The 27,021-nt window shown below is 53.9% G+C and overlaps 6 protein-coding genes across 6 annotated transcripts; 4 read left to right on the plus strand and 2 right to left on the minus strand.

Moving 5' to 3' along the window:
* Positions 1-25: 25 nt before the first annotated feature.
* BDY24DRAFT_180366 (uncharacterized protein) lies at positions 26-7,876 on the minus strand. The gene is made up of 33 exons (XM_076636318.1): positions 7,770-7,876; positions 6,571-7,600; positions 6,332-6,486; positions 6,138-6,246; positions 5,848-6,076; positions 5,715-5,770; positions 5,551-5,649; positions 5,305-5,472; positions 5,216-5,239; positions 5,003-5,131; positions 4,678-4,941; positions 4,284-4,581; positions 4,029-4,121; positions 3,826-3,947; positions 3,501-3,763; positions 3,404-3,429; positions 3,259-3,325; positions 2,944-3,186; positions 2,807-2,869; positions 2,608-2,737; positions 2,363-2,539; positions 2,213-2,295; positions 2,005-2,146; positions 1,880-1,934; positions 1,787-1,812; positions 1,589-1,723; positions 1,377-1,506; positions 1,223-1,301; positions 1,047-1,142; positions 711-959; positions 527-642; positions 358-436; positions 26-279 (listed from the first exon to the last, which is right to left on the minus strand). The coding sequence occupies exons 1-33, from the start codon at positions 7,841-7,843 to the stop codon at positions 189-191; spliced, it is 5,100 nt and encodes a 1,699-aa protein (XP_076493652.1). The 5' UTR covers positions 7,844-7,876; the 3' UTR covers positions 26-188.
* Positions 7,877-8,300: 424 nt separating this feature from the next.
* Positions 8,301-9,553, minus strand: RDI1 (Rdi1p; the record flags this gene model as incomplete). The annotated part of the gene is made up of 7 exons (XM_076637541.1): positions 8,301-8,344; positions 8,425-8,515; positions 8,612-8,673; positions 8,783-8,847; positions 8,969-9,014; positions 9,100-9,202; positions 9,398-9,553. Coding segments are annotated over 7 exons (567 nt in total), but the record flags the coding sequence as incomplete, so codon positions are not given.
* A 5,305-nt stretch (positions 9,554-14,858) lies between these two features.
* On the plus strand, positions 14,859-17,141 carry BDY24DRAFT_400004 (uncharacterized protein). The gene is made up of 3 exons (XM_076641896.1): positions 14,859-15,665; positions 15,788-16,119; positions 16,278-17,141. Exons 1-3 carry the CDS (start codon positions 15,123-15,125, stop codon positions 16,681-16,683), a joined length of 1,281 nt encoding a protein of 426 aa, XP_076493654.1. The 5' UTR covers positions 14,859-15,122; the 3' UTR covers positions 16,684-17,141.
* A 2,546-nt stretch (positions 17,142-19,687) lies between these two features.
* On the plus strand, positions 19,688-21,594 carry TMA22 (Tma22p). Its single transcript, XM_076641897.1, has 7 exons — positions 19,688-19,863; positions 19,973-20,080; positions 20,191-20,312; positions 20,729-20,737; positions 20,821-20,890; positions 20,987-21,108; positions 21,201-21,594. The coding sequence occupies exons 1-7, from the start codon at positions 19,761-19,763 to the stop codon at positions 21,345-21,347; spliced, it is 681 nt and encodes a 226-aa protein (XP_076493655.1). The 5' UTR covers positions 19,688-19,760; the 3' UTR covers positions 21,348-21,594.
* Positions 21,595-24,669: 3,075 nt separating this feature from the next.
* BDY24DRAFT_400010 (uncharacterized protein) lies at positions 24,670-25,782 on the plus strand. Its single transcript, XM_076641898.1, has 3 exons — positions 24,670-24,967; positions 25,050-25,084; positions 25,172-25,782. Exons 1-3 carry the CDS (start codon positions 24,688-24,690, stop codon positions 25,475-25,477), a joined length of 621 nt encoding a protein of 206 aa, XP_076493656.1. The 5' UTR covers positions 24,670-24,687; the 3' UTR covers positions 25,478-25,782.
* On the plus strand, positions 25,761-26,772 carry BDY24DRAFT_400018 (uncharacterized protein). Its single transcript, XM_076641899.1, has 2 exons — positions 25,761-25,784; positions 25,876-26,772. Exon 2 carries the CDS (start codon positions 26,049-26,051, stop codon positions 26,757-26,759), a length of 711 nt encoding a protein of 236 aa, XP_076493657.1. The 5' UTR covers positions 25,761-25,784; positions 25,876-26,048; the 3' UTR covers positions 26,760-26,772.
* The last annotated feature ends 249 nt before the right edge of the window (positions 26,773-27,021 follow it).

The following is a 27,021-nucleotide window of genomic DNA, read 5'->3' on the forward strand; positions in this document are numbered from 1 at the left end:
CGACCCCTCCATCCTCACCGTTAAAGCTCAGCAGTGTTATCGAACGTCTAGAGGACAGTCACCTCGGAGTCATGGACCTCGTTGAAGTGGAAGGCAAGACGATCGGGCGAAGCAACAACAGGGAAGAGAAAGAGACGCGTCGTGCAAACTTGAAACGCATCTATAGATCACCCTTCTGCTCCTTATTTTTAGTTCTTCTCGGACCTCCCAGCATAAGCCTTCTCCGCCATCTCTTGGAGAACCACCATCTCGCCACTCTTCTCACAGAGAGCTCGGAAGCTGGAACGAGAACAAGAACGAAGTCGGTCGAGTCAGCCTCGTTTTCCTCTTCTTCGAATCGGAAGCTGGGGCACTCACCTTCCCCCTTCCTTCTTCATCAGCTCCAAAGGAGGTCCAAACTCGACTACTTCTCCGGCATCGAGGACGAGGATCTTGTCTGAGGGACGAGAACAAGAACGAGGAGGGTCGAAGGTCAGATCGGTGCTCGAAAATTGACGCGCTCCCTTTCCTCCTTCGGGAGACTCACCACACTCGACGATAGTTCGCAACCTGTGAGCGACGATCAAAGTCGTGACCTCTCCGAGCTCTCGAAGGCACTGTTGGATGTGAGCGTCCGTAGCGTGGTCGAGGTTGGCGGTGGACCTGCGAGAGGGAAGAGAGATCAGTTTCGACTCGACCGACGATGGAGAGAAGAGAAACGAGATGCGTACTCGTCGAGAATCAGGATGTTCGACTCCTTCAACTTCAGCAGACCACGGGCAAGAGCTAACAACTGCCGTTGCCCTGCAGACCAGTTTGCTCCTCCTGCGGCAACACCGTCCGAGAGAGAAGTGACCTGACTCATTTCTCCCTCAGGAGTAGCGTTCCCGTTGAGAGCGACGAGATCCGAGGCTGAGTTGGCTCGACTGGGAGCTCGAGAGTGGACTCGGGAAGCGGCGGGAGTAGACCAGGAGGCCATCCTGCGAGATGGGAAAGAAAGAGAGTAGAAAGAGACGCGATCAGCCGTGGTTTCTCGTCTGGGTGTTCAAAACCGAGAAAACTCTCACCTCACTCGCACGAGAACATCCCAGATGTCGGCGTCCTCGAAGCTCTGGAAGGGATCAAGGTTGTCTCGAATTGAGCCAGTGAAGAGCTGAGCTTCTCTGGAAAGAGAAAAGGGGGCAGGGGATGGAAAGTGAGTCGAAGCCTTTCTGGTTCTGTTCTTCAATGAACGAGAACTTACTGAGGAATAATGGTGAGACGAGACCTCAACGTATGAAGTGACATCTCCGAGATGTCGAGGCCATCAATAGATATCGAGCCTGAGATTCAGAAGAAAAAGAGGGGAGTTCAGCTCAAGAATCTCGAAACGAAGAGAGGAGGGACGAAATCCTCACCGCTGCTGGCCTCCAAGAATCGGAAGAAAGTGAGAGCGAGAGTGGATTTTCCCGAACCTGTACGACCACAGATGCCGACCTTCTCTTGAGGCAGGACGGTGAAAGAAACGTCCTTGAGAACGGGCTCGAGCTGAAGCACGACGCGTCAGTTTGTTTTCGCCGAGGCTCGTCTTCCGAAGAGGAGAGGCGCAGAGTGAAGAAGATGTACTAACTTCTGGAGCATATCGAGCAGTTAGCATCTTGACTTCGATGGATCCATCTCGAGAAGGCCAGGCAGCCGGAGGTTCGATTCCCTTCGCGTCTTCCTCCTCCTCGGATTCCAAGACGAGGTATTCTCGAATACGTTCCTAGGAAGTCAAGGAAGGATGGTCAGCGAAGTGACGGAGGAGATGAGAAGATCAGGGACCTACGACGCTGTTGAGGTTGATCTCCATGGCTGGGAAAGAAGAGGAGCAGGTCAGCGGGGAGAGTAGCGTTTTGAAGGAGGCGAGAGAGCGTCTTACCTGAGTACAGACGAACGACCCAAAGAACGTAATCTGTAAAGGTGATGGCGTAGGACTAGAAAGGATGTATCTTAGTCTCAGCTCGGAAGAAAGACGGGGGGAGCGGCAGAGGGAGGTAGACGAACGAGCGACAACCCGGCAATTCCAGCATCTAAGGTCGGATTGAGCAGGATGAAGATGGCAGCGAAGAGACCGACGAGTCCACCTGTGACATCGCAGTAGATCGAGAGCCATCGGTTTGCTCCCCAAAGAAGAAGGAAGGGCGAGCTGAAGACGGGAAAGAAGGAATCAGGTTTGCAAAGACGCGTCCGAGTTGATCGATTCGAGACTCACTTGTTGTCGTCGATCAAATCGAGACACTGGCTCGTGAACCTAGCAGAGTCTCCATAGGCCCGAACGGTAACCATCCCGTTGAGCTGTGAGACCAAAGATCGGTCGAGTCAGGTTTCGGACAACGAGAAAAGGACGAAGGGGTACACTCACGACCTCCGCAAAACAGACGTAGATCGGGGATCTTGACACCGACTCGATCCTCTTGAGTTGTCGAGAGATGGCGAGGTAAGCTGCACCGATGACCCAGTATAGAACGATGATCACACCAGCAGCGAGGATGAACCAAGGCGTCGAGAAGGAGATGACGAGAAGAACGGCGAAAGATGACTGGGAACGAGGTCGCTGGTCAGTCTTGCGAGAGAGGAACAGAGCGAGAGGAGAATCGTTGAACGTACGAGTATGCTCGTGACGAGGTACATAACGACGGGAGCTAGCTCCTGATCGATTTGAGCGATGTCCTTTGACACTCTGTTGAGGATACGACCCGAAGGCGTTGAGTCGAAGAACCGCGTCCTCGCAGAAAGGCTGCAAAGGAGAGTGTATGATTTGAGTCAGCTTCGAGGTTGTTCTTCGTATGAAACAGTTCAAACTTACATCCTCTTGAGAAGATCTTCGTAAAGAGTTCGACTCGCTCGCAAGCTACCGTAGAAAAGGACGCTGAGGAGGGAAAGGAGGGAAGAGGGGTCAGCTTGAACCTTCGAGATACGATGCGAGCTGAGTCTGATTCGAACCTCATTCGGATGGCAATAGTGACCATGTAGGCAAGCGAGATAAGAACGTAGACGGTGAGATAGTAGGTCGTCGAATCCTTGGAGGGAACGGAGGTGAGGAGATCGTTGGTTCCAGACGCGTTGAAGGGGACGAGCTGCAGAGGAGCGAGGACGAAGGAGAGTAGGTTGACGTTTTGGGGTTCCGCCACAACGTCGTACTGGCTGGCCCATCGTCGGATCCAGAGATTGACCGAGATTTGGACGCTGGGAAGAAAGAAGAACGGAGAAGGAGAGGTCAGCGATGGCGTTTCGATCTCTTTCGTTCCGTAAACGAACCTCTGCGATCCAAAGAAGAGAGCAATGAGAATTATCCAGAATGCGAGGGTTCCCATGGCACCGATGTCTGAAATAACGATGATAGAACGAGAAGAGAAGGGTCAGAACGCGGCAGGCGACGCGCCTTCGTCGTGCTCCTGCTCACAAAGCTTGTAGACGTCGAGCGAAACTCTGGAAAACGGTAAATTAGAGGACTTGGTTAGATGACCATGTTCAGTAGAGGTAGAGGAACAAAGACTCACCCTCCCTGAGTCGTAGTCTCCTCCTTCACAAGCTTCTTCGAGTCCTTCTTGTCCTGAATCTTCTTCGCTTCGTCCGCATCAACATCACCGGCCTCGGCTCCAACCTCCTCCAGAGTCGCTTTGGCAGCTTCCTTCGTATCGGCCTTCGCAACATGCTCATCATCGACTCCGGAGTCGGCGAGAGAGTCCTCAGAAAAGATGGAGGCGGCTTTGAGCTCAGCAGGAGAGCCAGACGCTACGACGGATCCGTTATCGAGGACGACCTGAAGTGATGAGATTGATCAGTCAGCTGAGACGACGGTCGGAAAGGAAGAAATAAGCTCACTCCGTAGGCAGCTCCAGGCAGAACGAGTCCGACGGCATGAGTTACGATGATCACTGTACGTTTCCGAACAATAGGACCTTTTAAACAGTTCTGGAAGAGGAACCTAGCGGTATGGGCATCGACTGTAGGAAAAAATGCAAGGTAAGAGCGCCTCGTCAGCTTCGTCAGGCGAGGGCAAGAAGTGAAAGATCGAGAGGACTGACCAGCGCTGAGAACGTCGTCGAGAAGGATCGTTGCAGAGCGACTGTAGACGGCACGACACAGAGCGATTCGTGCCTTCTGGCCTCCAGAGAGAGCTATGTAAAGGTACGTCAAGTGTGAGGGTCAGTAATTAGAGGAGGGGACGAAAGGATAGAGATAACCAGCAGCTCGAGAGCCTCTCCTCGCTCCCCTTCCCTGCGGGACGTCAGAAGCTGATCCGTCGACGAAGAGGAATGGAATGGAGAGTTGTCACGTACCAGTACCCTTCTCTCCAACCTCCGTCTCATCTCCAAGCTCGAAGATGTCGATATCTCGTTCGAGTTGACAAGCGCTCAGGCAAGCAGCGTATCTCTTCGAGTCCCAAGGCGATCCGAATACGATGTTCTGCCTGATGGAAGCTCCTATAAGGAAAGGTTGTTGACCTGCGTAGGCGACCGTGCGAGAGAAACCAGTGACGGGGTCGAGGGGAGACGCATTTCGCGAGAAGTGCTCGTGCATAAAGATTGAGCCAGAGTGAAGGGCTGTTTCTCCGAGGAGAGAGAGGAGGAGGGTAGTCTATAGTGAGGGAGAGACATAAGAAGAGACGTCGAGTTAGTACGGGGTAAAAATAGAGAAAGCGAAGAACGAGACGGGAGAAAGAAGAAAGGCTACCTTTCCAGATCCTACGGTTCCCGCGATGATCGAGAGTTCTCCTTCGGGGAAGTCCAAGTTGAGTTTCTTGAGGGTGAAGAGGGAGTCATCCTTGGCAAGCTCCTCCGGAGTAGCGTACGACAGAGTCGCGTTCTTGAATCCGATCGAAGGCTCCCCGACGGACGACGAGAGTGTGAGGTTCGAGTACTTTGAGGTCTCAGGTTGAGCAAGGAAGTCCTCCACTCGTTGGCAGGAGACGTGAGCGGCGAGGACGTGGGCAATCATCTGAAACATGACTTGATTCAGCGTTTCTCTTCGGATACAAAAGGGAATCGGATCGACGCACATCGGTGATGGTTTCCAGAGGGCTTCTGAGCATCGAGAAGAGGGCGAGAGCAGTGAACGCTGTGTCGGTGGGGAGTGGAGCGTTGAAGTACATCGTGTGGACTCCGAACGTGACGACGGTGACCAGAGCCTGAGGGAGAAGGAGGGACGAAGGTGAGCCACAAGTGATCAGAGACGCGTCCTTCCCGCTCTCTCTTCTCTTGTTGAGACTTACCGGCGTTCCCCAAGAGAGAACTCCCTAGAAGAAGAAATATCGCAAGAACGTCAGCTCAAATAAGGCGAGGGAGAAGAAGGGAGACTGACCTGCAGCGTCCAAACGACGAAACGACGAGAGAGAAGCTTCAACTCCGTCTTCCTTGTCTGTTGCATCTTCTCGAAGAACCGAGACTCCCACGAGTTGAACTTGACGAGTCTGATGGCAGCGAGGACCTCGGTGGCGAGATCGAGACGAGCATCGGTCGCCACGAGGAGCTGTGAGGTTGGGAACGGGAGGCTCGAAATTATCAGCTTGAAGCTCGTGCAAGAGGAGGTAAGTCAGGAGGAACTTACCTCCTTCTGAACCGTAACAAACAGCTTGGCGAAGTAGAATTGCAAGGGCAGGAGAGCAACGAGGGTGGCGACACCGACCAGCGCAGAGATCCCGAGGAGCTGTAAACACGACAGCGAAAGTCAGCTCGATTTCTCACGTCCGAGAGAGAGAGAGGACAACTCACCCTCCAGAGGAAGAAGATGGCGAGGCAGATCGACAGAGGGCACTCGGGGAAGAGGTCTGGTGAAGGGAAAGCAGAGGGAAGAAGTCAGCTCGGCCGCTCTCGAAGCAGGCGCGTCGGAAGCTGGCGAGCTCACAAAGAAGATAGGCAGCAATCTCAGAGACCGAGAAGGCGTCGACGGAGACCAGATTCAGAACCTTTCCAATAGACGCTTCGTCTTCAATGGGGACCTTCGCATCCTTGTCCTTCTTGTTCGACTCGTCTTGTTCAGCGTTGATGAGGTCGGCAGCGGCATCCAGAGGATCGAGAGCTCCGGGAGGAGTGAGAGCTTTGGTAGCTCGAGCAGAATCGGTTCGTCGAAGAGCCTGGTAGGAAAATCGGCGGCGTTAGAATCGCAGCTTTCGAGAAGACCGAAGGAGGATTTACCTTGGTGAAAACTTCGGTGATGATGATTGACCTCAGTCGAACGCAGATCCTTCTTCCGATCCAGAGAGCGTACCCGTGTGAAACCGAGGCGACGACTTGGCCGACGAACCTGCAAGACCGACAGAGGAGCGAGATTAGCATCGAAAAGAAGAGGAGAAGGACGAGAAGGAGGAGAGAGAGGGAGGGCGACGGACATCAGAGCTATGTAAGAAATGGCGAGGTGGTTCGGCTGGGGAGGGAACTGCTCAGGATCCGCAATCGAGAGTTTCCTATGGGCGATGAACTCGAGGATGAGCTTGAGCGTGAGAGGAGCGATGTAAGAGGCGAAGACGAAGATCATGGACCAGAACTGCGAAGAACGACGAAAGTAAGACGAGTTCCGGTCAGCTTGATTTCCACGCCCCCAACGACGCGAATCGAGATTCGAACTCACAGCTTGGAGAGCAAAGTATCCTTTGAAGTAGACCAACAACTTCCAACTCAAGCTCCCCTTTCCCTCGGGCAGCTTGTCTCCCTCATGCTTCAGCCCTCTCCTCTCCCTCTCCCTGAACTCTCTCCAACCACCGACGACGACGGATGTCCGATCGTCCTCCCGGAGCTCCGGTACGTCCTTCTCCTCGATAGGCGTCCAGTAGTGTTTCCAGATGAGGGGTTGAAGGTACGAGAAAAGGGAGCGGGCGGCCAGAGAATTCGGCTCCTCTACGGATGGAGGCTTGACGACCTTGATCTTCTCTCCTGATTCGGTGGTGGTCCTGGACGAGGAGGAAGGAGCTTCGTCGACGACGAGGGGAGTTGTGGTGGTTCGACGTCGGAAAGCTGACCCTCTCGCTTTACGTCCAGCGAGGACTCCGTCGAGGGAGGATCGGTAGGGAGTGGTGATGTCGAGGAGGAGGATGACGAGGACGAGGGCGGAAAGGACAGAATCCATGATGAGGTCTCCTTGCTGGGAGATGAGGGTAGACCGGAAGGTGATGAGGGTAGCGAAGAGGTAGATGGTGAGGAGAGTGATCCTGTGGGCCGAGACGTCTCCTCCCTCGAGCCCAAACACCTTTTCTCCAAACTCTCCGACCTCCAAACCGCTCAAAACTGCCAGAAAAGCTGAGAGAGCGACCCCTCCCCATCTCTCCGTAGGCTCAGGTGTTCGAACTCCTCGTGCGACCTCGACTCCGAGGAGAGCGAGCTGAAGTAGGAAGACACTCCATCCCTTCGCCGTTTCCAGGGCTGACGGACCTTCCTCCTCCTCCTCGCCGAAAATCGCCAGAGCTGAGTCTCGGATGACTGTGTTTTCGAGCTCGACGGGTGAGATTGAATGGTGAGAGGGAAGGGGAGTTGAAAAGTCGACGGTTGGTAGCTGAATCGGAGGAGGGGAGAAATGCGAGGTGATGGCCGAGAGGAGGGAGGTCGAAAGGAGGAGGAGAAGGGAAAGAGAGACGAGGATGAGTGGGAGAAGGGTGTTGATGATTCTGTAAGGTCGGGACAGAGCGTATGAAAGTCAGTTTGAGCTTGTTTACAGGTCGAAGCTGCTCTCGAGACAGAGGAGGCTGGGAGGAACGAGGGGAAAGAAGGAAGGAAGGAGAGGGAGGAAGCTCGAAGGAAGCAGCTCCTCAGCCGGACTCTCCTCGCTGCACTCACCTGGATTTGAAGCAGCTTCCGACATCGACACCATCCCAGATGAGCTCATCCGGAGGGCAGCTGAACAGTCCCATAGTCAAAGGTCTGGAGGAAGAGGTTGTGCTGGTTGGTGGGAAGGCAATCTTGTGCGACCAGCAGACGGATTTGACTTGAGCTCGACCGTCCACCGGAGCAGGCCGGTGCTTCTTTTAATATTTGAAGAAGTTCGGTATCGCAGGTAGAGAGCTATCGACCTTCACAGCCAGAGCTACGCAGGACGAAGAAAGTCGAGGGTTTCTTGTCGGTCTCGTTGGGAAGGAGGCACGACGCGGCCTCTTCGCGTCGATCGGGGCAAAAAGTCGCGACGGCATCGATTCGAGACGAGCTAGCTGAGAAGATCACACAGAAGAAGTGCTTTATAACGAATACAAGAGAAAGAAAGCGACGAAGAGGTGTGCGAAGAAGAAAGCAACGACGGAAGAAAGCAAACGAGAACGAGAACGACAACGAGGACCAGAGAGACGCGTCCATCGACAAATCAACAAAAGACGTCTACCACTCCTTGGTCAACTTGAAGTACCACTCGGCGTCCAGCCCTGATAGAAACAAGTAGAGAGAGAAGGGTAGGTCAGTCGCGTCGCATCGAGCGTGAAGATGCAAGGAAGTCAGGACTCACAGACAATTCCGTCGTCGTCAGTCAATCTAGATCGAACGAGATAGGACCCCGACCTGGCGAGCATTCCCGAGGGAGACTCCTCTTCCAAGATCTGGGACAGAATAGAGGAGAAGGAAGATCAGCTCGACTCGATTCAAGAGCGCCGAGAACGACAGGTGGGAAGACCAGCAGGGATGGAAACACGTACAGTTCGCCTGTGAGGCTCAGCTTGAGGTCCATGGCTTCCGATCATCTTTTCGGTCTTGTCGACTGTCAGAGGAAAGTAGGTCGCGAAGCGAGACGAGTCAGGACTCAGTGCCATCTTCCTTTCTATGTACTCTCACCCACTGCTCCTCCTTTCTCTCTTCCTCACACTCACCCTTGAGCCCACTCCTCTTAACAACATGAAGGTACCGCAATCCACTGACGATGGCTCCCTCGACACTGGAAAGTAAAAGTGAAGTCAGCGCTTCGAAAAATCAACCTCGTCTCGTCGAGGCCGCCGAAGGGACGAGCTCAACAACCCTTCCTTCCTTTCTCCCTTCCTTCCCTCGACGGAACTCACAGGAAAGACACTCCAACAGAGTATTCGACACCCTCCTTGATCGAAACTGTTCGACGCCGCCAGGAAGAGAGCTCAGTCAGCTGAGCGAGGCCGAAGCAAAGGGAAAGGGAGGGAGGGAGGGCTGAACGGACTCGGGTTCTTCTTCAGGTCCGCGAGGGCAGCGGCGTTGGTCAGATCCAGAACGAGAGCCTTGTGAAGAGAGGGAGACTCGAGGTAGAGGGTTTGGGGGATAACCTGTTGGGACGGCATCGAAAGCGAAAAATAGAGTGAGCAAGGGAGAGCAGTGATTCTCTCGTCACCTTCACTGTCCTTCCTTCCTTCCCATCTCCCCCTGCTCTCACTCCAGTCCCATCCCCTCCTCGGGTACAACTCTCGCCCCGGACCACTTTCAGTACCTCCCTTAGCACCAGAAGAGATACGAGAACTGACCTTCTTGACTCCAGCGCTAGCTCCAGCTGCAAGACCCAAGCTGGCCTTCCATCGTTGGAGAGACTCGTCTTCGGCGTCGAGGTTGGCGAGCTCGGCGAGCGTTTTTTCCTGACCAACTTTGTAGCCAGCAGTCTGAGAGGGAGTAAGATCGTCGTCGTTGATTCCAGAGGGCTGCAGAAGAAGGAGGGTAGCGTTTGCGGAGGAGAGAAGGGAGGGAAGGAGACGAGGTCAGTGCGCTGCCATCTCCTTCATGAGCTCGACTCGAGACGCTGGAGAGCGCGCTCTGGCAAATGTAGGGTGGGAGAGTACGATGAGACTGACCTCTTGTTGGTGCGACATGTTGCGTGAGGAAAAGGGAGGGGTGTTGAAGGGGGTGAGTGGGTGAGAGTTAGGAGGAGGGAGGGACGTCGAAGAAACGATGAAGCCTCCTCCTCGAGTTTCACTTCCACGACTCGGAGGCAGTTTTATGCAAGCAAGTTTTCTCAGACTGATAGAGCTGAAGCAAAAACGTGCTTTCGGACTCATCAGGAGAGGACGTATGCGAAAAACGGAGAGGCTGCTTTCAATCTCGAATCGAAAAGAAAACAAACACAAAGCGTTGAATCGTGAGAGAAGGAAGACGAGTCGAAAGAGCAAGGAAGAAGACAAAGGTATCAAAAAGATAGGACATGGTATCAGGCAAGAGGAGAGGGTATCGTAGCAAGATGGTGAAAGGGAGAGAAGGAGGAGAGAAGAGATGGAGCGACTGAGATTCCGACGCGACGTGCGTGTGACGAGCGAAGGTGAGAGATGTTGAGTTTCTAGACTTGAGCAGTGCGACAGTTTACCATCCTAAGTTGATAAAGTGAAAAAGACCGATGATGGTCAGCCACGACGTTCGAAGAGTCGAAGAAGCAGAAAAAAAGAGGGACGTCGTCAACTCACCTCGAGGGCCATAACTTCCTCCGTATCCAATCTGGAGAGGGCCTGTAATGCGAGAAAAAAATGGGATCAGTTAACATTCTCTTCTCTCTGTAAAATGCTGGTGAGACATGAACGAAGAGAGAGAGAAACGAGAACAAAGTCGCAACTTGAGACGCGTCGAGAGATGGAAAGATTACCATCGCGTCCTCCTCCTCCTCTTCGATAATCGTCCTCGTACATCGCTCCTCCCATACCTGGGTATCCTCCACCCATCATCGCACTCCCTCCAGGTATCATCCCCATTCCAGCTGCCCCGTAACCTCCCATCATCCCCACTCCTCCGCCTCCTCCCATCATACCTCCTCCAGGTCCAATCATTCCCATAGACCCACCTACGTAGCCATCGTCGAAGCTCCTCCTTCGACCTCTAGGTCCGTCTAAGTAGGGATCTCGTCCTCCGTACCCGAACGAGCCTCGTCGACCGAGACCTGGTCCTCCCACCCCGAGTCCGAGGCGTCGAGATCCTCCTCCTCCGTAGTCTCGGTAGTCGGAGTAGTCGTCCCATTGCTGCAGTGGCTCAGTTGAGAGGTGCGAGAGAGGGTTCAGTATGCGCAGGTGAGAAGGAGGAAGAAGAGAGGAGGGATGAAAGACGAACCTCGTTCCAAAGATTCGAAGCTGTTGCCGTGGCGTATCGAAGGACTTTCTCTCGCCTTCGAGAGTCAAGATCCAATCTATCAGCGAGTCGATGAGCTGTTCAACAAGAGAAAAAGGGTGTGAGCAAGAGCGAACCGATCCGAAAGTGACGTCCATGAAACTCGACGCGACGCGACGAACTCACCTTCTCCGAAAGCGAATCCCATCAACCCCTCCCTTCCCTCGGTCCCTCTCCTCCCCCATGTCCTTTCGTACTGAGCTCTGTCCCACTTTAAATAGGCCTCGTAGGCAGCTGCTGCTCCCAGTTCTCGAGACGGAGCGCCGAAGCTGTGAAAAAATCAAGTCAGCGTCGACTCTCGACGACGAAAGATACGAGGAGCTCACTCTCTCATCATGAACACTTGGCGGTGAGCCTGTCGAGCGAAGAGCTCGTCGTTCTGGTAGTTGTCGAACCCTGGAAGATGAAAAAGAAGAGCGGAAGAGGGCGTCAGTTTCTCCTCATCGTTTTACCTTCTCTACCACTTTTGGAAGACTCACATCTGCTCATCCCAGACTGAAACTCATCAAAATACCCTTGACTGATCCCTCGACCACCTTGAGCTCGAGCGAACTGGCAGATAATCAACAGCGAAAGCGTCAGCTTCGAACTTCCCTCCCTCTCCTCCCTCTTGCCCTTGAAACTCACATCGTACGCTCCCCACCCCTGCTGAGGCATCCAACTAACAGGCGGTACATCGTACGCGTAGTCAAGTCTGTTTCCCGAACCAACCGAGAGTCAGAAAATCAACTCCAAAGCTCTCTCTCTTCCTTGAAACTCACCTAGGATCCCACCCTCCGCCCATTCCGCCGTACCCGAACCCAGCTCCTCCATAGCCTCCCATGTAGGGGTCTTGGTAGTAAGGATCTGGATATCCGTATCCTCCTGGCATACTTCCACCTCCTCCGTAGCCGTAGCCGTAACCTTCTTGTCCAGGGTAGCTGTGAGAGAGAGAGAGAAAGATGTGCGAAGGGATGGCGGAGGTGAGCTCGACTTCCTCGAGCTCCCTCGAGTCTTCAATGGACTCACCCGTAGTTCGAGTTTCCAGCACCGCCTCGTGGGTAGTATTCACCTGGGTACATTCTCGAGCGACGGTCCCTGTCGTAGTAGGATTGATTGGAACTGAAAGAGAGAGAGAGGGAAAGGGAGGAGTCAGCTTGGAAGAGGGGGAGGAGGGAGGGGGGAGAGGAGAGATCCTGCCGCTCAGCAAAATCGCTGATGGGGAAAGAAGAAGATGTTGAGTGACTCGCCCTATGATGGAGAGCTGTGTGTTTTCGAGACAGAGAATGAAGTGGAGGGGGAGAGAGGGAAGGTGGGTCGGAGTTGGAGGAGAGGAAAGAGAGAGGTGGGCGAAGTTGAAACACGAAGAGAAGTTCACAGGGGTCGGGAGGAGGTCACTCAACGTTTCCTGAGAGAACGAGAGAGCAAAAGTGAAAGGCATACGAGCAGAGTGGTTCTGGGAGGGGAGAGCGTGAAAAGATCCCGTGGTGTGGTCCTGAGGAAAAAGGATGCCAGTCGCGTCGAACCGATCAGCTCGAGAGCGAACGCTGAGAAAGAGAGATGCGACTCTCTGAAGGCAGATCGATGCAAAAAAGGTGGAGCTGTCAAGGCGTAGACGAGGTCGGCAGAAGGCAGTGTTAAGAAGTAGAGAGCAAAAGAAAAGTCGAAGACGACGCGTTGCGTTGGCCTCGAGCCGCTCGAAGAAGACCAGAACAGGTGCTGATCTCAGTAGACACTCTTCATCACAGATTATGTACTTCAAGTTTACAAGACGGTCGATGTCTCACGATGTCGTCCACAAGGAGCGAAGAAAACGTGCCGATTCGAGACAAGCGAGGTTGGACGCGACGATCTCTAGCTCTTAGGGAATCACTTCAATGGGTCGATTATCACCTGTAAACAGCTCATTATGGTGAATAAATCACTTGGTACAGCAGAGGAGGGACGGAAACGCTCATCGTTGCGAAGAAAACCACCAGTGCGACGACGTCGCGTCGAAAGGTCCCTCCTTCTTTCCCTTTCCCTTTCTTTCACCCTTCTCGTTCGGCAGCTCGCTCCCACTTCCTCACAGAGCAGTCAGGTACCCTCCTCACCCCTTTCGACGTAGCCGAACTGCTGCAAGTACGTCGCCTGAGGAAAAAAACGACGACGACGTCGAACTGCGTCCTCAACTCTTCCCCCGCGAGCGAGAGAATTTTTGTTCTACTCACCCTGCACCTTTGGCAGTAGTCCTACATGTCTTCGGCTCGAGTTACCAGCTGCGAAAACCTGCTCTCACCCCTCTGTCAAACAATTTCTTGAAGCTCGAAGGCGAGGTTGGTCGACGTCCTCGACGCTCCCCCTCGTCCCTTGCTCTCTCTGCTCACCTCTTCTGCGAGGAAAATCCCTCCGCTTCCCTCTCCCCCAAACAAATTCTCATCCCGAACGCGGCGTCCCCCAAACTCTCGATAAAAAATCTGCTTACAGACCCAAACGAGCCTGAACTCGCTGAGTAAAAGCAGAGCCGACGTGTCTCTCGCCTCCGGAAGGAGAGTCAGCGAACCTCGTTCCCTTTTCCTTCTTCTTTGGCTACACGTCCTTTCCTTTCCTTTCTTCTGCCACCCACCACCTAGTCGCTTCCCTTTTCCTTTCCTTCTCTCGACCAGCCATTTCTCCAAAAACAAAAGTCCAAATAGCGACTTCCCTTTGTTCGACCTCGAGCGCCCTTCGACACCGCTCCTTCCAATGTGAGCTCGCTCACTCATCCCTCTTCCTTCCTTTCCTCTTCCTCTCTAACCACCACCTACCCCCCACCCTCTTCTCACTCCCTCTCCCTTTTCGTCCCTCTTCGATTTCTCTCCACAGACGAGAAGAGATCCATCTCCATTATGAGCCGTTCGTTAACGCTTCACGCCGTCTCGATGCTTCACTTCTCGAACCCTCCCGTGGACCCTACCGTCGTCCGACCCATCCTCCAGATCGTCAAACTAGCACCGACTCCGCAGCCACAGGAGGGAACTGGAGGGAGGAGTCAGTTGCAGTGAGTGCTACAATATCATTCTTGTAGTATGCGAGAAGGGAGGAGGAGTGGGAGTGGTGGGACGGGTGTCTCGGTGGAGGGTTGGGACGAGAGCGAGGGCTTGGAAGGAAGCGAGTTAGCTCGCTTTCTTTCTAACGGGAGAAAGAGGAGATGCTGGGTTCGTAGAGGGAGGGTGTGGGGGAGAGGACGATTTTCTCGAGAGAGGGAGAGGGCTTGAGGTGGAGGAGGAGGTGGCGAGGGGAGGAGGGGAACCGAGGTCGACGACCTCACCGTCCTCTCTCTCTCGCTTCCTTCCTTCTCAAAGAGATAAGCAGAAGCAGCATGTACGAGTGTATGCTGCTTCTCTATGGGCACGGTCCTCTGAAGGCGAAGGAATCTACTTCAACTCTCTCTCTCTCTCTCCCTCTCTGCTTTGAGACGGGAGAGACGCCGAAAGAGAGTCGAAGCTCACTCTCGCTCTCCCTCCTTCCTTCCTTCACCTCTCGCTCCCTTGTTCCCCTTCCTCCTCGCTTCCTTCGTCCTCGAACCTCTTCATATCCTCTTCCTCTCTTCCCTCTCGTCTGTTCCCCTTCTTGTGGCTCTGAACCACTCTTGATCACTCTCATGCTCCCGCCGAGCGAGGCCGCACCAAACCGACGACGAGGCTTGCTGACTCCGCTCTCTCTTCTCTTCTTTCTCTCTTCCAGTCTTCTTCTCTCGGATGGAACCCACTGCTTGATGGCAGTCATCGACCTCCAACCTCACTCAAACGGAATCGTAAAGGACAGTCTCAAACTCTGGACGCTCATCAAACTCACAGACTTCGTGTGCGGGCAAGAGAAAGGGTGCGTCGTTTCGTCTCCTCTCCCTCTGTCCTCGTTTCAGCTTCAGCTCCTTCCTCTTCCCTTCTTCCGTCACTCGCTCTCTTCGAACCTCAGCTGACTCCTTTTCTCCCTTCTTGCCTTGACCTCTCGTTCAGACGAGTCCTCCTCCGAGCCTTCGAAATCATCTCGGTCGCTCCTTCCCAAATCGGATCCACCGTCCCCATCCACCTCACCCAAGACCCCAAATCAGAGTCCTACTACCATCACACCCTCCTCCCCGTCCCTCCTACTCCTCCCAACTTCCCCTTCATGCCTTCCTCGTCCTCCTCGTCCTCGAAAGTCGCGCTCTGCCCTTCTTCCCCTCCTCGGACGACTCCAACAACAGCCAGCTCGAACGCGTCGTCGGGTCAGAACGTTGAACAACCCCAGGCCGACTTCCTGCCTTTCCCTCCTTTTTCTCCTCCTCCTCCTCCGCCTCCAGCAGCTCGACGAATGCCTCACCTCCCTCTCGAACTCCAAATGATCATCATCAAGGACTGCATCGAGCTCTATCGACAGGACGAGAAGATCAACTCGTCCTCGTCCTCGTCGTCGGGATCTGGCGGTGGGAAGAAGAAGCAGCAGGCGAGTGCTACAGCGGCCGCGACGACGAGGTTGGCTCAGATCGTGGGGATGGAGCTGGAGGTGATGGAAGCGGAGGAGAGGGAGGAGATCGGGACCAAGGCGACGAGTTGGGAGGTGAAGGGAGGAGGAAGTGGGTCGGTGCTGGCGACGTTTGTGGAAGGGGATAGGAGTCCGGATGAGGAGGTGGAGGAGAGGAGTAGATGGGGATTGGCGTTGGTTTCGAAGACGGTGAGTTCTGTTTCTTATTTGCTCTTCGACGCGTCTCCTCGTTCGTTCGTTCTCGTTCTTCTCCTCGTCCACTGACCCTCTCTCTCCCTTCCCTCCCTCCCTTCTTTCTTCGTCCCTCGCAGTGGAATGAGATCTCCCTCCCTCTCCTGTACCGAAACATCCAACTCTCCCAACCTTCTTCCTACACCATCCTCGCCTCCCTCCTCACCTCCCCACCCTCGCCCTTCGTCCCTCCCGTCGCCAAATGGATCAAACGAGCCGTGCTCCGAGAAGTCCCTCCTACCGCTTGGTTCGACCGGGAGAGCGATGTCGGGAAGGTGATTAGGAGTCTGCAGGATCTGGAGATCTTCAAGGTTAGGTATCGAGCGAGGGTGGAAGGAGAGGAGGGAGTGCCGGTGAGGGAGAGGGGACAGAAGGAGATGTGGGATGTTTATCCGGGGGTGAATCCTAAGGTGTGAGTAGGATGACTTTTTCAGGGATTCTGTTCGAAGGGGTGGGGCTGGGAGGCAGTGGGAGGGAGGAGAGGAGAGGAGAGGAGAGGAGACGCGTCGAGTTTCGAACAACGAAGCTGACTTCGTTTTCTGTTTCTTCGTTCTTTTTTGATCGGTCTAGCTACCACCAACACCACCTCCACACCTTCACCCTCCCTTCCATCACGTCAGCATGGCCTCGACTTCGTCAGACGAGCTCGGACTTCATGTTCTGCTTGACGCATCCACCGCCGATGGTTCAGAAGTTCCCTTCGTTGCCGCTGAGGTCGCATCGTGAGTGCTCTCGCCTCTTTCCTTGCCTCCTGCGTTCTCTGAGGTCTCTTTTCGAACCGTTCGAGATCGAGACTGACCTACGATTCTTCGTTTCCCTTCGTTCGCTTCGTTCTTCGACGCAGACCTCACCATCCAACTCGCCGGAGATCCAGCTCGACTCTACAGACTCCCTCGACTGCTTCACCGACTCGGATCTGCTTCGCACGTCCGTCATTTCGTGGCGACGATCAGATGTGGATCGCCCACTATGGTGAGTCCGTGCTCGAACCTTCCTCTCTCTCGCTCCCTTCGACTTCTTCCCTCCTCCTCCCGTCCAACCCACTCCTCCTTCCACCCCACCATTCCCATCTTTTCCCTTCTCTTTCCCTTTCCCTTTTCACCCCACCAACTCCCCTTTCCTCTTCCCATTTCCCTCCCTCGTCAGGCATCCGTCGTCCTCTCCACCCTCCAACAAGAAGATCGTCTCCGAGGCAAAGCCATCATCGACGTCTCCCACCACACCGGCGCTTCAGGAGGCTGGGTCACCGAACGAGTCAAGTACGCTAGTCCTCGAGCCAACAGCAACAACGACGAAGCGGAGGAGGAGACCCAAGCGACTCAGACGGACGCGTCCGTTTCGACCTCGGCGTCGACTTCGGTGGGAGTCGTTTTGGCAGGTGGAGGAGATGGGAGTGGGAGTGGGAGTGGGAGTGGGAGTGGGAGTGGGAGTGGGGGTGGGAATGGTACTGGGGCGATGGAGGTGGATGCGGAGGAGGAGGAATGAGAGGGAGAAGGACGAAACAGGAACGGGTTGGTCTTTCGTTGAGTCGAAGAGTCGAGTAGGTCTCCAGCTTTAGTTTTTGTTGCGCTTTGCTTTTTGACGTCTTGCTTTTTTTTTGTTCTGCTTTATCTAGTTGAATTGATGATCGTTTCATGAGCTTTGAAACGGGAGAAGAGGGAGGGGGGAGGAGGGAAACAGTCGCGTCGCCGTCTCACGTTGTCTCGACTCTCCTGAACCTCAGCGCAACTCTCTAGGACGCCTACTCCTGCATCTGCAGTCTGTAGATTTTTTTTTTCATCAATAAATCTTGAGAAACGAAGTCTTCATCTCTGTTTGACCTTCTCCTTTTAAACCCCCTCTCTTCCTGTTTCCATCTCAACCACCACCTCCCCTTCTGTTCGAGATGCCCTTCTTACATCCCCGACGACGTCTTCTCCGAGATCTTGTCCCACTTGTTCAACCCTCCCAACACCCAACCTACCCTCCTTGCCCACTCCTCTCCTCTCCTCCTCGTCTCCAAACGAGTCCGCGAGCTCACCCTTCCGCTCTTCTGGAGATCCATCACCCTCACTCGCTCCTCCCACTTCGTCGCTCTCTTCGATCCGAAGAAGGGTCTTCTCCACCACGGAAGCCTAGCAGCAGATCGTCGAGGATGGATTCGAGAACTCTGCATTAACGCAGCGGTTCCTTACGACCCGAAGAAGCTTTCCAAGACGTTCAACAAACGAACAGCCGTCCTTCAAAAGGACCGAGGGTACGACCTTCACGTCAAACTATCCCCTGCAGCCCTCCCCAACCTCGTTCGTCTCGTCCTAGGGGACCCAGGCTACCTCGTTCCCGGACCCAGAGGATTCGAGGAGGAGCCGTCGTACCAGGATCTCGCTCGCAGGCTCGGTATCGATGAGATTTCGTCCGATCCGGACTGGGATGGAGAGGAAACCAAGACGGATCGTCTCATCAGGAGCGTAGGATGGCCTTGGGATCACTACGCAGATCGGAACAACGAGATCATTCGGTCCCTCCTCGAACCCGTCGGCGCTCAACTTCGATCCCTCGCCATCCCGTGCGGATTCTTCGTTGGATGGGAGGAGGTTAAGATGTACAACTCCATACCAGTCGAGGATCCTAGGCTGCCGTCGTCGTTGAAACAGGCTCAGAACCTCTTCGTCAACCTTTGGAGTTACCAGCACGATTTCGCGTGCGAGGGGAGCGTGGAACTTCTGGTGGCGGTTCGAGGAAAGCTGCCTCAGACTGCGAGAGTCGAGATCTCGAGCGGTTGGTACAACGGTATGCTCGGATACTATGGACCTCATCAACATGGCTTCCCAGAGATGCTTGTGGAAGCTGTAGGGATGCTTGAAAAGGAGGAGCAAGAGAAGTGGGTGGATTGGACGATTGTTGAGAAGGATGGATCGTCTACGCCTCTCGTTCGCTCTCATTCAAGCTAGGTGAGTCACAGGATTCTTTCTCAGTCTCTTCTACGTCCTCCTCGCCTTTTCCTGACCGCTTTGGCGTTTTCCTCGCTGTCAGATCGCGTCGGCTCTCGTGTTACTCTCTCGTCGCGTCCGACTCCTCCCATGCTCTTCTTCTTCTCCTTTCGCTTTACAAGCTCCTTCGTGAGTATCCTTCATCGATGCCCTACTTCCGAGCTCCTTCGCTGACTCTCTTCTTCGGACTCTAACTGCTTTTTAACAGGTCTCCGCGTCTTAATCGCCATCTCACTCGTCGTCGCTGCTTCCTTTTCTCCCTCTCCTTCGTCTGATACGCTAGTGAGTCTGCTAATCGACCCCGAAAATTTTTGAATCCTTCGCTGATCCGAATCGTTCTTTTCCGCTCCCCATCAGCTTCCTTTCAGTCCGTCTCGTCGACGCGTCCAGTTCAACGCTGTCGACACAGCCCCCTCTTCAACTCGGACTTTTCAACCACTTGTTCAAAAATATCAGTGAATTTGAAATCGTTTCGCTTTTGCTCGTCTTGTCACACCTGCGTCTGACCTGAGTTTTCTTCTCGTTTCGTTGCAGACTCGTTCGACGCCCCGTCGAGCTCGACGCTTCCCCTCAGAGCTTAGAGTCGATGGCATGGAGTTCTACATCTTCGAACGCATTATTGAAAAGAGTCTCTCTCCTACGCCTGGGAGACCGAGTTTGGACGAAAGTCTTTGCGGGGAGAAGAGAAGGAGCCGCGACGCGTCGTCGGATCAGCTTTTTCTTCTTTCTCCGTCGTCGCTACCTTCTTCCCGAGAGCATCTTTGCTCATCACATGAATATTAGGCAGGATTCCCTACTTAAACGTCTCGATCTCAACCTTTTCCTCCTGCCGAGTAAACAAAGGTCTCGTTCCGAGGGCTGAACGACGAAGCACCTCGAGATTGGACCCCCTGCTGTATTTCGCTGTCCGAAACCGACTTGTTCAGACAGAACCGTTCTGGTAAGAGTGGGTCCTTTCTGTAATCGAGCTATGAAAAGTTTCTCTCGTCGTCAAGGTCGGGCCCTCCAAAATCGCATCGGCGTCATCAACCTCTTCTTCCTCCTCCCAACTCTGCCCCTCCCCTTTCCCTCCCTTCTGAACAAAATGGTTCAAGCCGCTCCCGTCGCCCTCGACTCCTCCGCTTCTACCACAGAAGCCGGACCTTCCACTCCTCGAATCGCTCCCAAGGAGGTTCTCTACTGTCCTGGTCAGCTCTCTCTTCCTTCCCTCTCCTTCCTTCCACCTCTCCTTCTTTCTTGCTCCCTTTGCCCTCCCGCTGACCCTGTTTGAGTCTTTCCTTGGTTGCGACTATACAGTATGCACCTACCCTGCTGAGTTCTGCGAGTTTGGAGCCAGCTTGTCTCGATGCAAGGCTTGGTTGGAGGAGGAGCATCCTAAGCTTTTCCAGCAGTACTACTCGGAAGGTGAGCTCGTCCTTCTGTTCCTCCCTTTTCTCTTCTCACTGAGTCTCGTGCTTCGTGCGAAACTACGTAGCTGATCCTTCACTCCTCTGGTTTTCATTCCTCCTTCGCAGATGCCATCACTGAGAAGATGGGAACTCTTTCGGTTGAGAAGCAGGAGAAGCTCGAGCACGATGTCGAGAAGATGGAGAAGAAAGCTAGGAAGAAGGAGGAGACTTTGGAGAAGCAGAAGATGGTCAGTTCACGTTCTTTTATCCTCGTTTATGGTTGTGGTTTGGACGAGGAGCTGGGAGAAGGAGGCGAGTGAGGGTAACGAGTGGGGAGGAGAAGGAGGAAAGAGGGTTGAGCTCAAGCGAACGAGGGACGACGTTCGGACTCCTCCCTTCCTAAGCATCAGGAGTTTTCGCTCGTGTGGAGATGAAGATGGTCGAGCTGCAAGTTTCCTAGTCGAACGTTGTGCTGCTGAGCCGGATGGGAAGGTCGGCTGGAAGGAGAGAGGTCGGTCAGCTTGGACCTCTGCTTCGTTCAGCCCACGGAACGTCCTTTCTTCCTCTCCTCTCCTTCCCCCTGACCTCTTCGCAGTTCTCTCGACCATCGAGATGAATATTAGCTGACCCCCTTATCATCTGTGTTCGTTCCTCTCTCTCCCAGGCTTCCAAGGTTCGTCTCAATCTCCTCTGCTCTCCCTCCCTCCTCCGTTTCGTCCCAGCTGATCGATCCCGTCCTCTCCTCCTCTCGCACAGATCACCATCAAGCGAATCGAGCGAAACAAGCGGAAATACGTCACCACCGTTCTTGGACTCGAGACGTTCGGTTCGTTTCCCCTTTCCTCCTCCTTCGTTCTTCTCTCTGATCGAAGCGCGTCGAGCTCACCTCCCCCTCCCTCCCTCTTCTCGTTCCCCTTCGCAGGCATCGACCTCAAGAAAGCGTCCAAGATCTTTGCTCAGAAGTTTGCTACCGGATCCAGTGTGACCAAGAACCCTCAGGGTCAGGAGGACATCACCGTTCAAGGAGATGTGACGGATGAGATTGTGAGTGAAGGGTAATTCGCTTTGTTGAGTCGAGTTGAGATTCGCTCCTCCTTTTCTCATCACTGACTGTGCCGTAATTCCCTTCTTTCCAGGCCGACATCCTCCTCGAACCCTCGTCCAAGGAAGCCGCCGTGTTTGGAAAGGCTGGAACGATCCCTGAGAACGCGATCCTCAAGACGGAGGAGAAGAAGAAGAAGGAGAAGCCGATCGAGATCGCTCCTCAGCATATTGCCAAGTAGACTAGGCTCGCTGGATCTAAATGAGGTGTGCTTTGAAGAAACTGAGAGGAGGGAGTAGGGGTCAAGAGAGAAAGAGGCGAGGTGAGAGAGAGGAGAACGAGGAGGAAGAGAAGAGGGGTCAGAGCCGCTGGCTGGGAGAGAGAGAGAGAGAGACGATGCTGAGGCAAAGGAGGGCAGTTCGTGAGAGAGATGCGGCGAAGGAGATTCACCGAAGGCAAGCTGCTACGACGCTGCGAGAGGCGGGGAGAGGGGCGGGGAGGGGACGCAGGAGAGAGCGTGTCGAAACGTCGACGCAGGGTACTGATATCTCGAGAAGGAGAGACTCGAGAGGATCCTTTTTTTAGCAGGGGTCTTTGTAGAGTGGGTAGGGTGCCCCGAGTAGAGCAGTAAACGAGGGAGGAAAGAAGATGCGTTGAGGGGAGAGTGGGAAGATGGTTGTCGTTCGATTGAGAGAGGCGTTCGAGAGGATGAGGGACGAGGATTTTCTCGTAGATCAACTTTATAGATTATTAGAAGCAGAGTCTGGACCGGTGAGAAAGAAGCAGCGGGAGGTGAAGGGAAGGAGGCGAGGAGAGGAAGAGGGAGAGAGCCAGAGGGCCGCGTCGGGCCCATCGATTTGACCGCAAACTTTCGGATCTGAAGAAAAGTGGGTTTTTCGACGTTTTTCCTCGTCGAGATCGATTGAATTGGATGAGAAAAAGGTCGGGATGAAGAAGGAGTCGAGAGACGCAAATCTTCACACCCTGCTCCTCCACTCTAGTTCGTATACTTTGAAACGAAAGAAGTCAAAAACAAGGAGAAGAAGGCCGAACGGATTCCGAAGGCAGCTGAGAACGACGAGAGAGCAAATCTTCTCGTCGGAGTGACCCGTTGGAGCCGAGATGAGCGGCGTCGTGGCATCGTAGACAGAGAACACGAACGTCGGAGTAAACATGACGAAGGTAGAAAAGCAAGAAAAGAACGGGCCCGTCTCTCCCGCTCGAAAACGAAGAGCTGGAGGAGGGAGGGAGGAAAACGAGGCGAGAGCAGGTATAGAGAAAAGTCTGGTCAAACGTCAGCTCTCGCTCTTCCTTCTTCCTCTTGATCCGATCCTTCCTTTTCTCTTCGCTCCCTCGAGTGCAAGTCCGCCCTTCGCTCGTCGCGTCCTCGTCGCTCGCTCAGCTTCCAACGCTCGCTGCTCCTGCCACAAAATCGCTAGAGCAACGAGATGACATTCTACCAGAAGATGAGATCTCGATGAAGCTCAGCGTCCACAGAGAGAGAGCAAGTCGCGGGCGAGTCGAAGGCTTGCTGAAGACGTCGCCTCCCTTTGTGGATAACACAACAGTCCGGGATTTATCCTGGACATTCATAAAATTGGAACAATACAGAGAAGATTAGCATTGCCCCTGCACAAGGATGACACGCTGTATCAGAGACGGATGGCTTTCGAGCCACATTATTTTTTCTTTTTGCGTTCGTTCGGACGCGCGCCTTTTTTTTGGCTCTCCTCGCTCTTCCCACGCACTTTTGCCGCATCTCTCACGACGTCATCTGTTTTCTGGCTCTTCCGGTCAGTTTCGTATAGGTGGTTAGACTGGTGGAAGATTATTGAGGGAGCAGAAGGAGATGCGAGGTCACCCCCTCCAACGCGTCTTCCTCCCATTTTCCCACTACATGTTGATCCGTTGGATCTCTTCTTCTCGCTAGCACTTGTTAATCATGTATGAATACGTTTGAGATGCGATTGAAGGGAGTGGGAGCCGAGTGGAAACCTGAGGATGGGAGCAAACGAGGAACGAAGGGCCGTCGACCATCCTTGTGCGGCTTGATTTCCCTTTTCACCCAGCTGAGAGGCAGTTTGAGGGCTGAGATCTTTACGGAACATTAATATGGAATTATGGGGCTCGAAAATGACCGCTGCTCGAGGAGGGACGTCACGAAAATCCAAAACGAAGCGATGGTCGAGGAAAGTGAGAGACGCGTCAATCCTTGTGCGGTCTGTTGGAAGCAACGAAGGGAAAGCACACGCTCAACGACCTACTAGACCTTTTTTCGTTTGGGTCATATGTAGGTTGCCGAAGAGTTTTTTCGAATCGAATCAAAATGAAGCGAGCGAGAGGAGCGAGTTGAAGGGGAGGGGAGGGAACGAGAGGGAGGTCAGGGAATCCTCTTTGGTTCAGCCAGTTTCCACTCTTCTTCTTCGAGGCATCTTCCAAAGTGAATCTTACGTGTATGAATCGAGACTTTGAAGTTTTTAAAGCGAGCGAAAGAGAGGAAAGACGATGTTAAAGGAGGCAAAGTTGGTTCGGGTGTTTGAGACGCGTCCGTCGGTTGTCCTGTCGCTCTTTCTCGCTCGAGACAGATCTCCTGGAGGTCCCGACACAGTTTGGAGGAGCTCACGATCCCCCTGACTCGGCAAGTCCATCGTCACATCTCTCGGTCGTTTCGAAGGGGAGGGGAGACGGGGAGAGAGGACGAGACCATCCTTGTGCGACTCTTTGAAACGCGCCTAGAGTCTCCTTCATCGTAGTAAGAGGTGAACGATGTTGAAAGGAGACGGGTTGCTCTAGAAAAAAAGAAGCTCGAGAAGGGAAAGGGTTGGCCGACTCAACGATGCAGGTTGAGAGGAGGAGAGCCGACTGTCGATGAGCTGTTCTTGGCTCTACTAGATCTCGGAAAGAGGAATTCTATGAGACACGAACGCGTCTTCCAAGAGAGAGGAAGTTGATGAAGCGCTGAACGGGAGCCGAAAGGCGTTTAGCATCGGCCTTGGTTCGCTTTCGGAACGTCCACATCCTTGTGCAAGGGCAATGCTAATTCTCGGTTTGGCCAGCTACACCAGCGAGATTGTGTCGGGACAGTGGTAGTACCCGTATGCTATCTATTTAGGTCCGTTTCAGATTGAAAAGAGTCTAGTTTGAGAGCAAGATGGCCGTTCGAGACGAAAGGAGACGCGTCGGGTCCCGCTGTTGTTTCGCTCCCGAACCCTAGGAAAAGTGCAAACGTGCCAGCGAGCAGGTTTTTCCTCGTTCGATCATGTAGGAAGTAGACTCGAAGGACGGCGGTGACTCCAGCTCGAAAGGTGGGAGGGAGGGAGGGTTGAAGAGAGATCATCTGAGGCGAAGGAGGTCAAAAGATACATCAGGCTTGCTATCCCGTAACCTGGACGCCTCGAGAGTCTAGAAGCTGGATACCCACAAGGAAAATAAGCAAGATCGAACGTGGTGGGTAGAAGGAAAGAAGAACAGGACGGCTCAAAGAGGGAACGACGAATTCGAGGCCCCAGATCGTGAGCTCCTTCCCTTCCTCCCTTCTTCCTTCTTTCTGACCCTCAACCCTCACCTCTCCTTCATCCGAAATGGACTCACCCTCGAAAGTCGAAAAGGAACAACCTAGAGACTTGGAATTCGAGGATCTTCTCGAGAGGATCAAGAAAGGAACGCTCTTCTTTGCTTCCGGTGAGCTTCGACTCCTCCCTTCCCTCCCTTCCCTCCCTTCGCCTTCCGAAGGGCTCTCTCGCCTGGACCTAACAACCCTTCTCCGTTTCTTATCTGTTTCTGTGTTAGAAGAGGAAGAGGAGGAAATGGAGCGTGAAGATCAGTCGTCGTCTCTGAGGAAGAGAACCTCGTCTGCGATGTGTTGGTCTCCTCCGCCTCCTCCCTCGCCCTCTTCCTTTCGGGGCTGACTTGAGCCTTCATCTTCGCCTCTCTGCGACCGTAGCGGAACCTTCTCAGAATCCCAACACCCCCAAGCGAGTACGTTATCTCTCACCTGCTCTGCCGTTCAGCGAGAAGCTGGCGAAGCGCTGACTTCCTCGCCTCCCCTTCCTCCCTCCTCCTCAGCCAACCAGCCCCATCAGAGAGAAGACCGAACAAGTGAGCAGGACTGAAGACTTCTCTTTCTACGTGAGCATCAGTTCTTCCATTGATAAACGTTACAATTGTTTTCCTACCAACCTCACCACTCCCAAACTTCCCCACGAGCAACAAACCCTCGACATCTCATTCCTTCCTCGCCTTCTGCCTCTGCTCCAGCCCTCGGATCTACCCTTCCCAAGCCGTTCTCGAACCAGTCTACCCTCAATGACCTCCACAACATCGCCATGGACTCGTTCGGTTCGAGACTTACGCTCTCGGACGCTGTGCTAGAAGGAGGGGAGTGGTTGTTGAGAGGGACGGTGCAAGGGGACGAGCTCAAAGGAGCCAGGCCTTTCAACTTCATGGGGAGGGGTAGGAACAAGAAGACAGCAAAACGAGAGGCTTATCTCTCACTCCTCTACAGCGCGGAGTCGCCAGGATACCTTCATCGTGTCGGTCTGAAGGCTTTGTGCGTCCTACGTCTCCCTTCCTCTTTTCCTCGTCTTCCTCTCTCTTTCCCTCCTCTCTGAGCTCTGCTGACGGAAGGACTACTTCTCTTACGGATTTGACAGGTCGGGAAGACCGTACAAGACCGAGGGCAAGCATAACTTCCTTTCCTCCTCTGCTCTATCTCCTTCCCTGACCCTTCTTCGACCTCTCCTTTCCCTTTTCCACTCTCCATCTCTCAGAGGACCCAGTCGTGCAGGATACGTTCGACTTCCTTCACAAGTACCCAGAGAGCCTCCAAACGGCGTTGAGTCCTTGTCCTTCTCTCCTCATAGAGACCGCTCTGGCAACGCGCCTGACTCTCCTTCTTCTCCTCCTTCCTCCTCTCTCGCTCGACGCAGGATCGTCGTCCAGGATGCTTACAACAAGACGACGAACCAAGACGATAAGGATGCCATTCGCTCGGCATGGCCTCATTTCTTCTCTTCTCTTCCTCAACAGACGCAGGGTCAGTTCGTTTCCTTCCCCTCTCCGCCTCCTCTCTCGCCTCTCTCCTTCTCACGCTCTCCCCTCTGTTCTTCTACGTACTATCCCTCTCCTTACGTACACAGATATCTCTCCTCTCACCGAACAACAGCAGAGACGTCTCAGGGACATCCAACATCCAACGCCTGAAGGATCAGGACCCCGTTGCCTTCGCGTAAGTCTCGAGCTCTCTTCCCCTCTTCCCGAGAGTCGATATGCTGACGAAGTCTTCTTCTTCTCCTCCCATCCCCAGCGAATGGATTCAGTCGTCCGAAAACTTCGTTCTCGGTCGATGGGGATCAGACGCTCATTCCACGTTCGTTCGAGACGTCACCTCTCACATGGGGATCTGAACGGTCTCCTCGTCTCTTTCTTGCTTTGCACTCTTTCTTCTCTTAACGATGTCTATGCCTTTCTCTTGTCAAGTCACGTACTTCTTCGATCTCCGCAGAGCTCATCATTGTCCAAGAACGCACAGAGAGGGAGAAAAGAAAAGGGACCGCGTGTGAGGATTGAGCGTAGGGAGTCTCGAGAGTTCAGGAGGGATCAGCAGATGGTTTGTGGGACTATCAGGTGCTTGCGAGAAGGGAAGGAGGTGTGAATCCAAAGGTGTGTCAAGATAGAGGTCAAGGGAAAGGAGGCAGAAGGCCTCCTTTTATAGGAAACGAGAGGGTTCGGGCTCGGGCATCGAAACCCAGAGCTCGGGCAGTAACCAGTAACTAGAAATGTGTAGAAAGACAAAGAAAGAGCTAGAAGGAAGAGGGGAAGTGGAGAAAGGAGGCCGAGCAAGGCTCGGTCGAGTTGAGAGAGAGACGCGACGCGTCGAGCGACCGGGCTCAGCTTCTTAAGGAACGCCTGAAAGA

The sequence above is a fragment of the Mrakia frigida genome (genome assembly GCF_051309035.1).
Source record: "Mrakia frigida strain ATCC 22029 unplaced genomic scaffold BDY24scaffold_33, whole genome shotgun sequence".
NCBI classification, from domain to species: domain Eukaryota; kingdom Fungi; phylum Basidiomycota; class Tremellomycetes; order Cystofilobasidiales; family Mrakiaceae; genus Mrakia; species Mrakia frigida.

Excerpts from the sequence above, each read along its gene's own strand:
- BDY24DRAFT_180366 (XM_076636318.1), bottom strand. The coding sequence starts at position 7,843 with ATGGGACTGTTCAGCTGCCCTCCGGATGAGCTCATCTGGGATGGTGTC. Across the intron at positions 2,296-2,362 it reads ACGTCTGTTTTGCGGAGGTC|CTCAACGGGATGGTTACCGT; the intron begins GTGAGTGTACCC and ends TTGGTCTCACAG. Across the intron at positions 2,147-2,212 it reads GATTTGATCGACGACAACAA|CTCGCCCTTCCTTCTTCTTT; the intron begins GTGAGTCTCGAA and ends TCCCGTCTTCAG.
- BDY24DRAFT_400004 (XM_076641896.1), top strand. The coding sequence starts at position 15,123 with ATGCCTTCCTCGTCCTCCTCGTCCTCGAAAGTCGCGCTCTGCCCTTCT. Across the intron at positions 15,666-15,787 it reads TGGCGTTGGTTTCGAAGACG|TGGAATGAGATCTCCCTCCC; the intron begins GTGAGTTCTGTT and ends CGTCCCTCGCAG. Across the intron at positions 16,120-16,277 it reads CCGGGGGTGAATCCTAAGGT|CTACCACCAACACCACCTCC; the intron begins GTGAGTAGGATG and ends TGATCGGTCTAG.
- TMA22 (XM_076641897.1), top strand. The coding sequence starts at position 19,761 with ATGGTTCAAGCCGCTCCCGTCGCCCTCGACTCCTCCGCTTCTACCACA. Across the intron at positions 19,864-19,972 it reads GGAGGTTCTCTACTGTCCTG|TATGCACCTACCCTGCTGAG; the intron begins GTCAGCTCTCTC and ends GCGACTATACAG. Across the intron at positions 20,891-20,986 it reads TCTTGGACTCGAGACGTTCG|GCATCGACCTCAAGAAAGCG; the intron begins GTTCGTTTCCCC and ends TCCCCTTCGCAG.
- BDY24DRAFT_400010 (XM_076641898.1), top strand. The coding sequence starts at position 24,688 with ATGGACTCACCCTCGAAAGTCGAAAAGGAACAACCTAGAGACTTGGAA. Across the intron at positions 24,968-25,049 it reads GAGAACCTCGTCTGCGATGT|CGGAACCTTCTCAGAATCCC; the intron begins GTTGGTCTCCTC and ends CTGCGACCGTAG. Across the intron at positions 25,085-25,171 it reads ATCCCAACACCCCCAAGCGA|CCAACCAGCCCCATCAGAGA; the intron begins GTACGTTATCTC and ends CCTCCTCCTCAG.
- BDY24DRAFT_400018 (XM_076641899.1), top strand. The coding sequence starts at position 26,049 with ATGCTTACAACAAGACGACGAACCAAGACGATAAGGATGCCATTCGCT.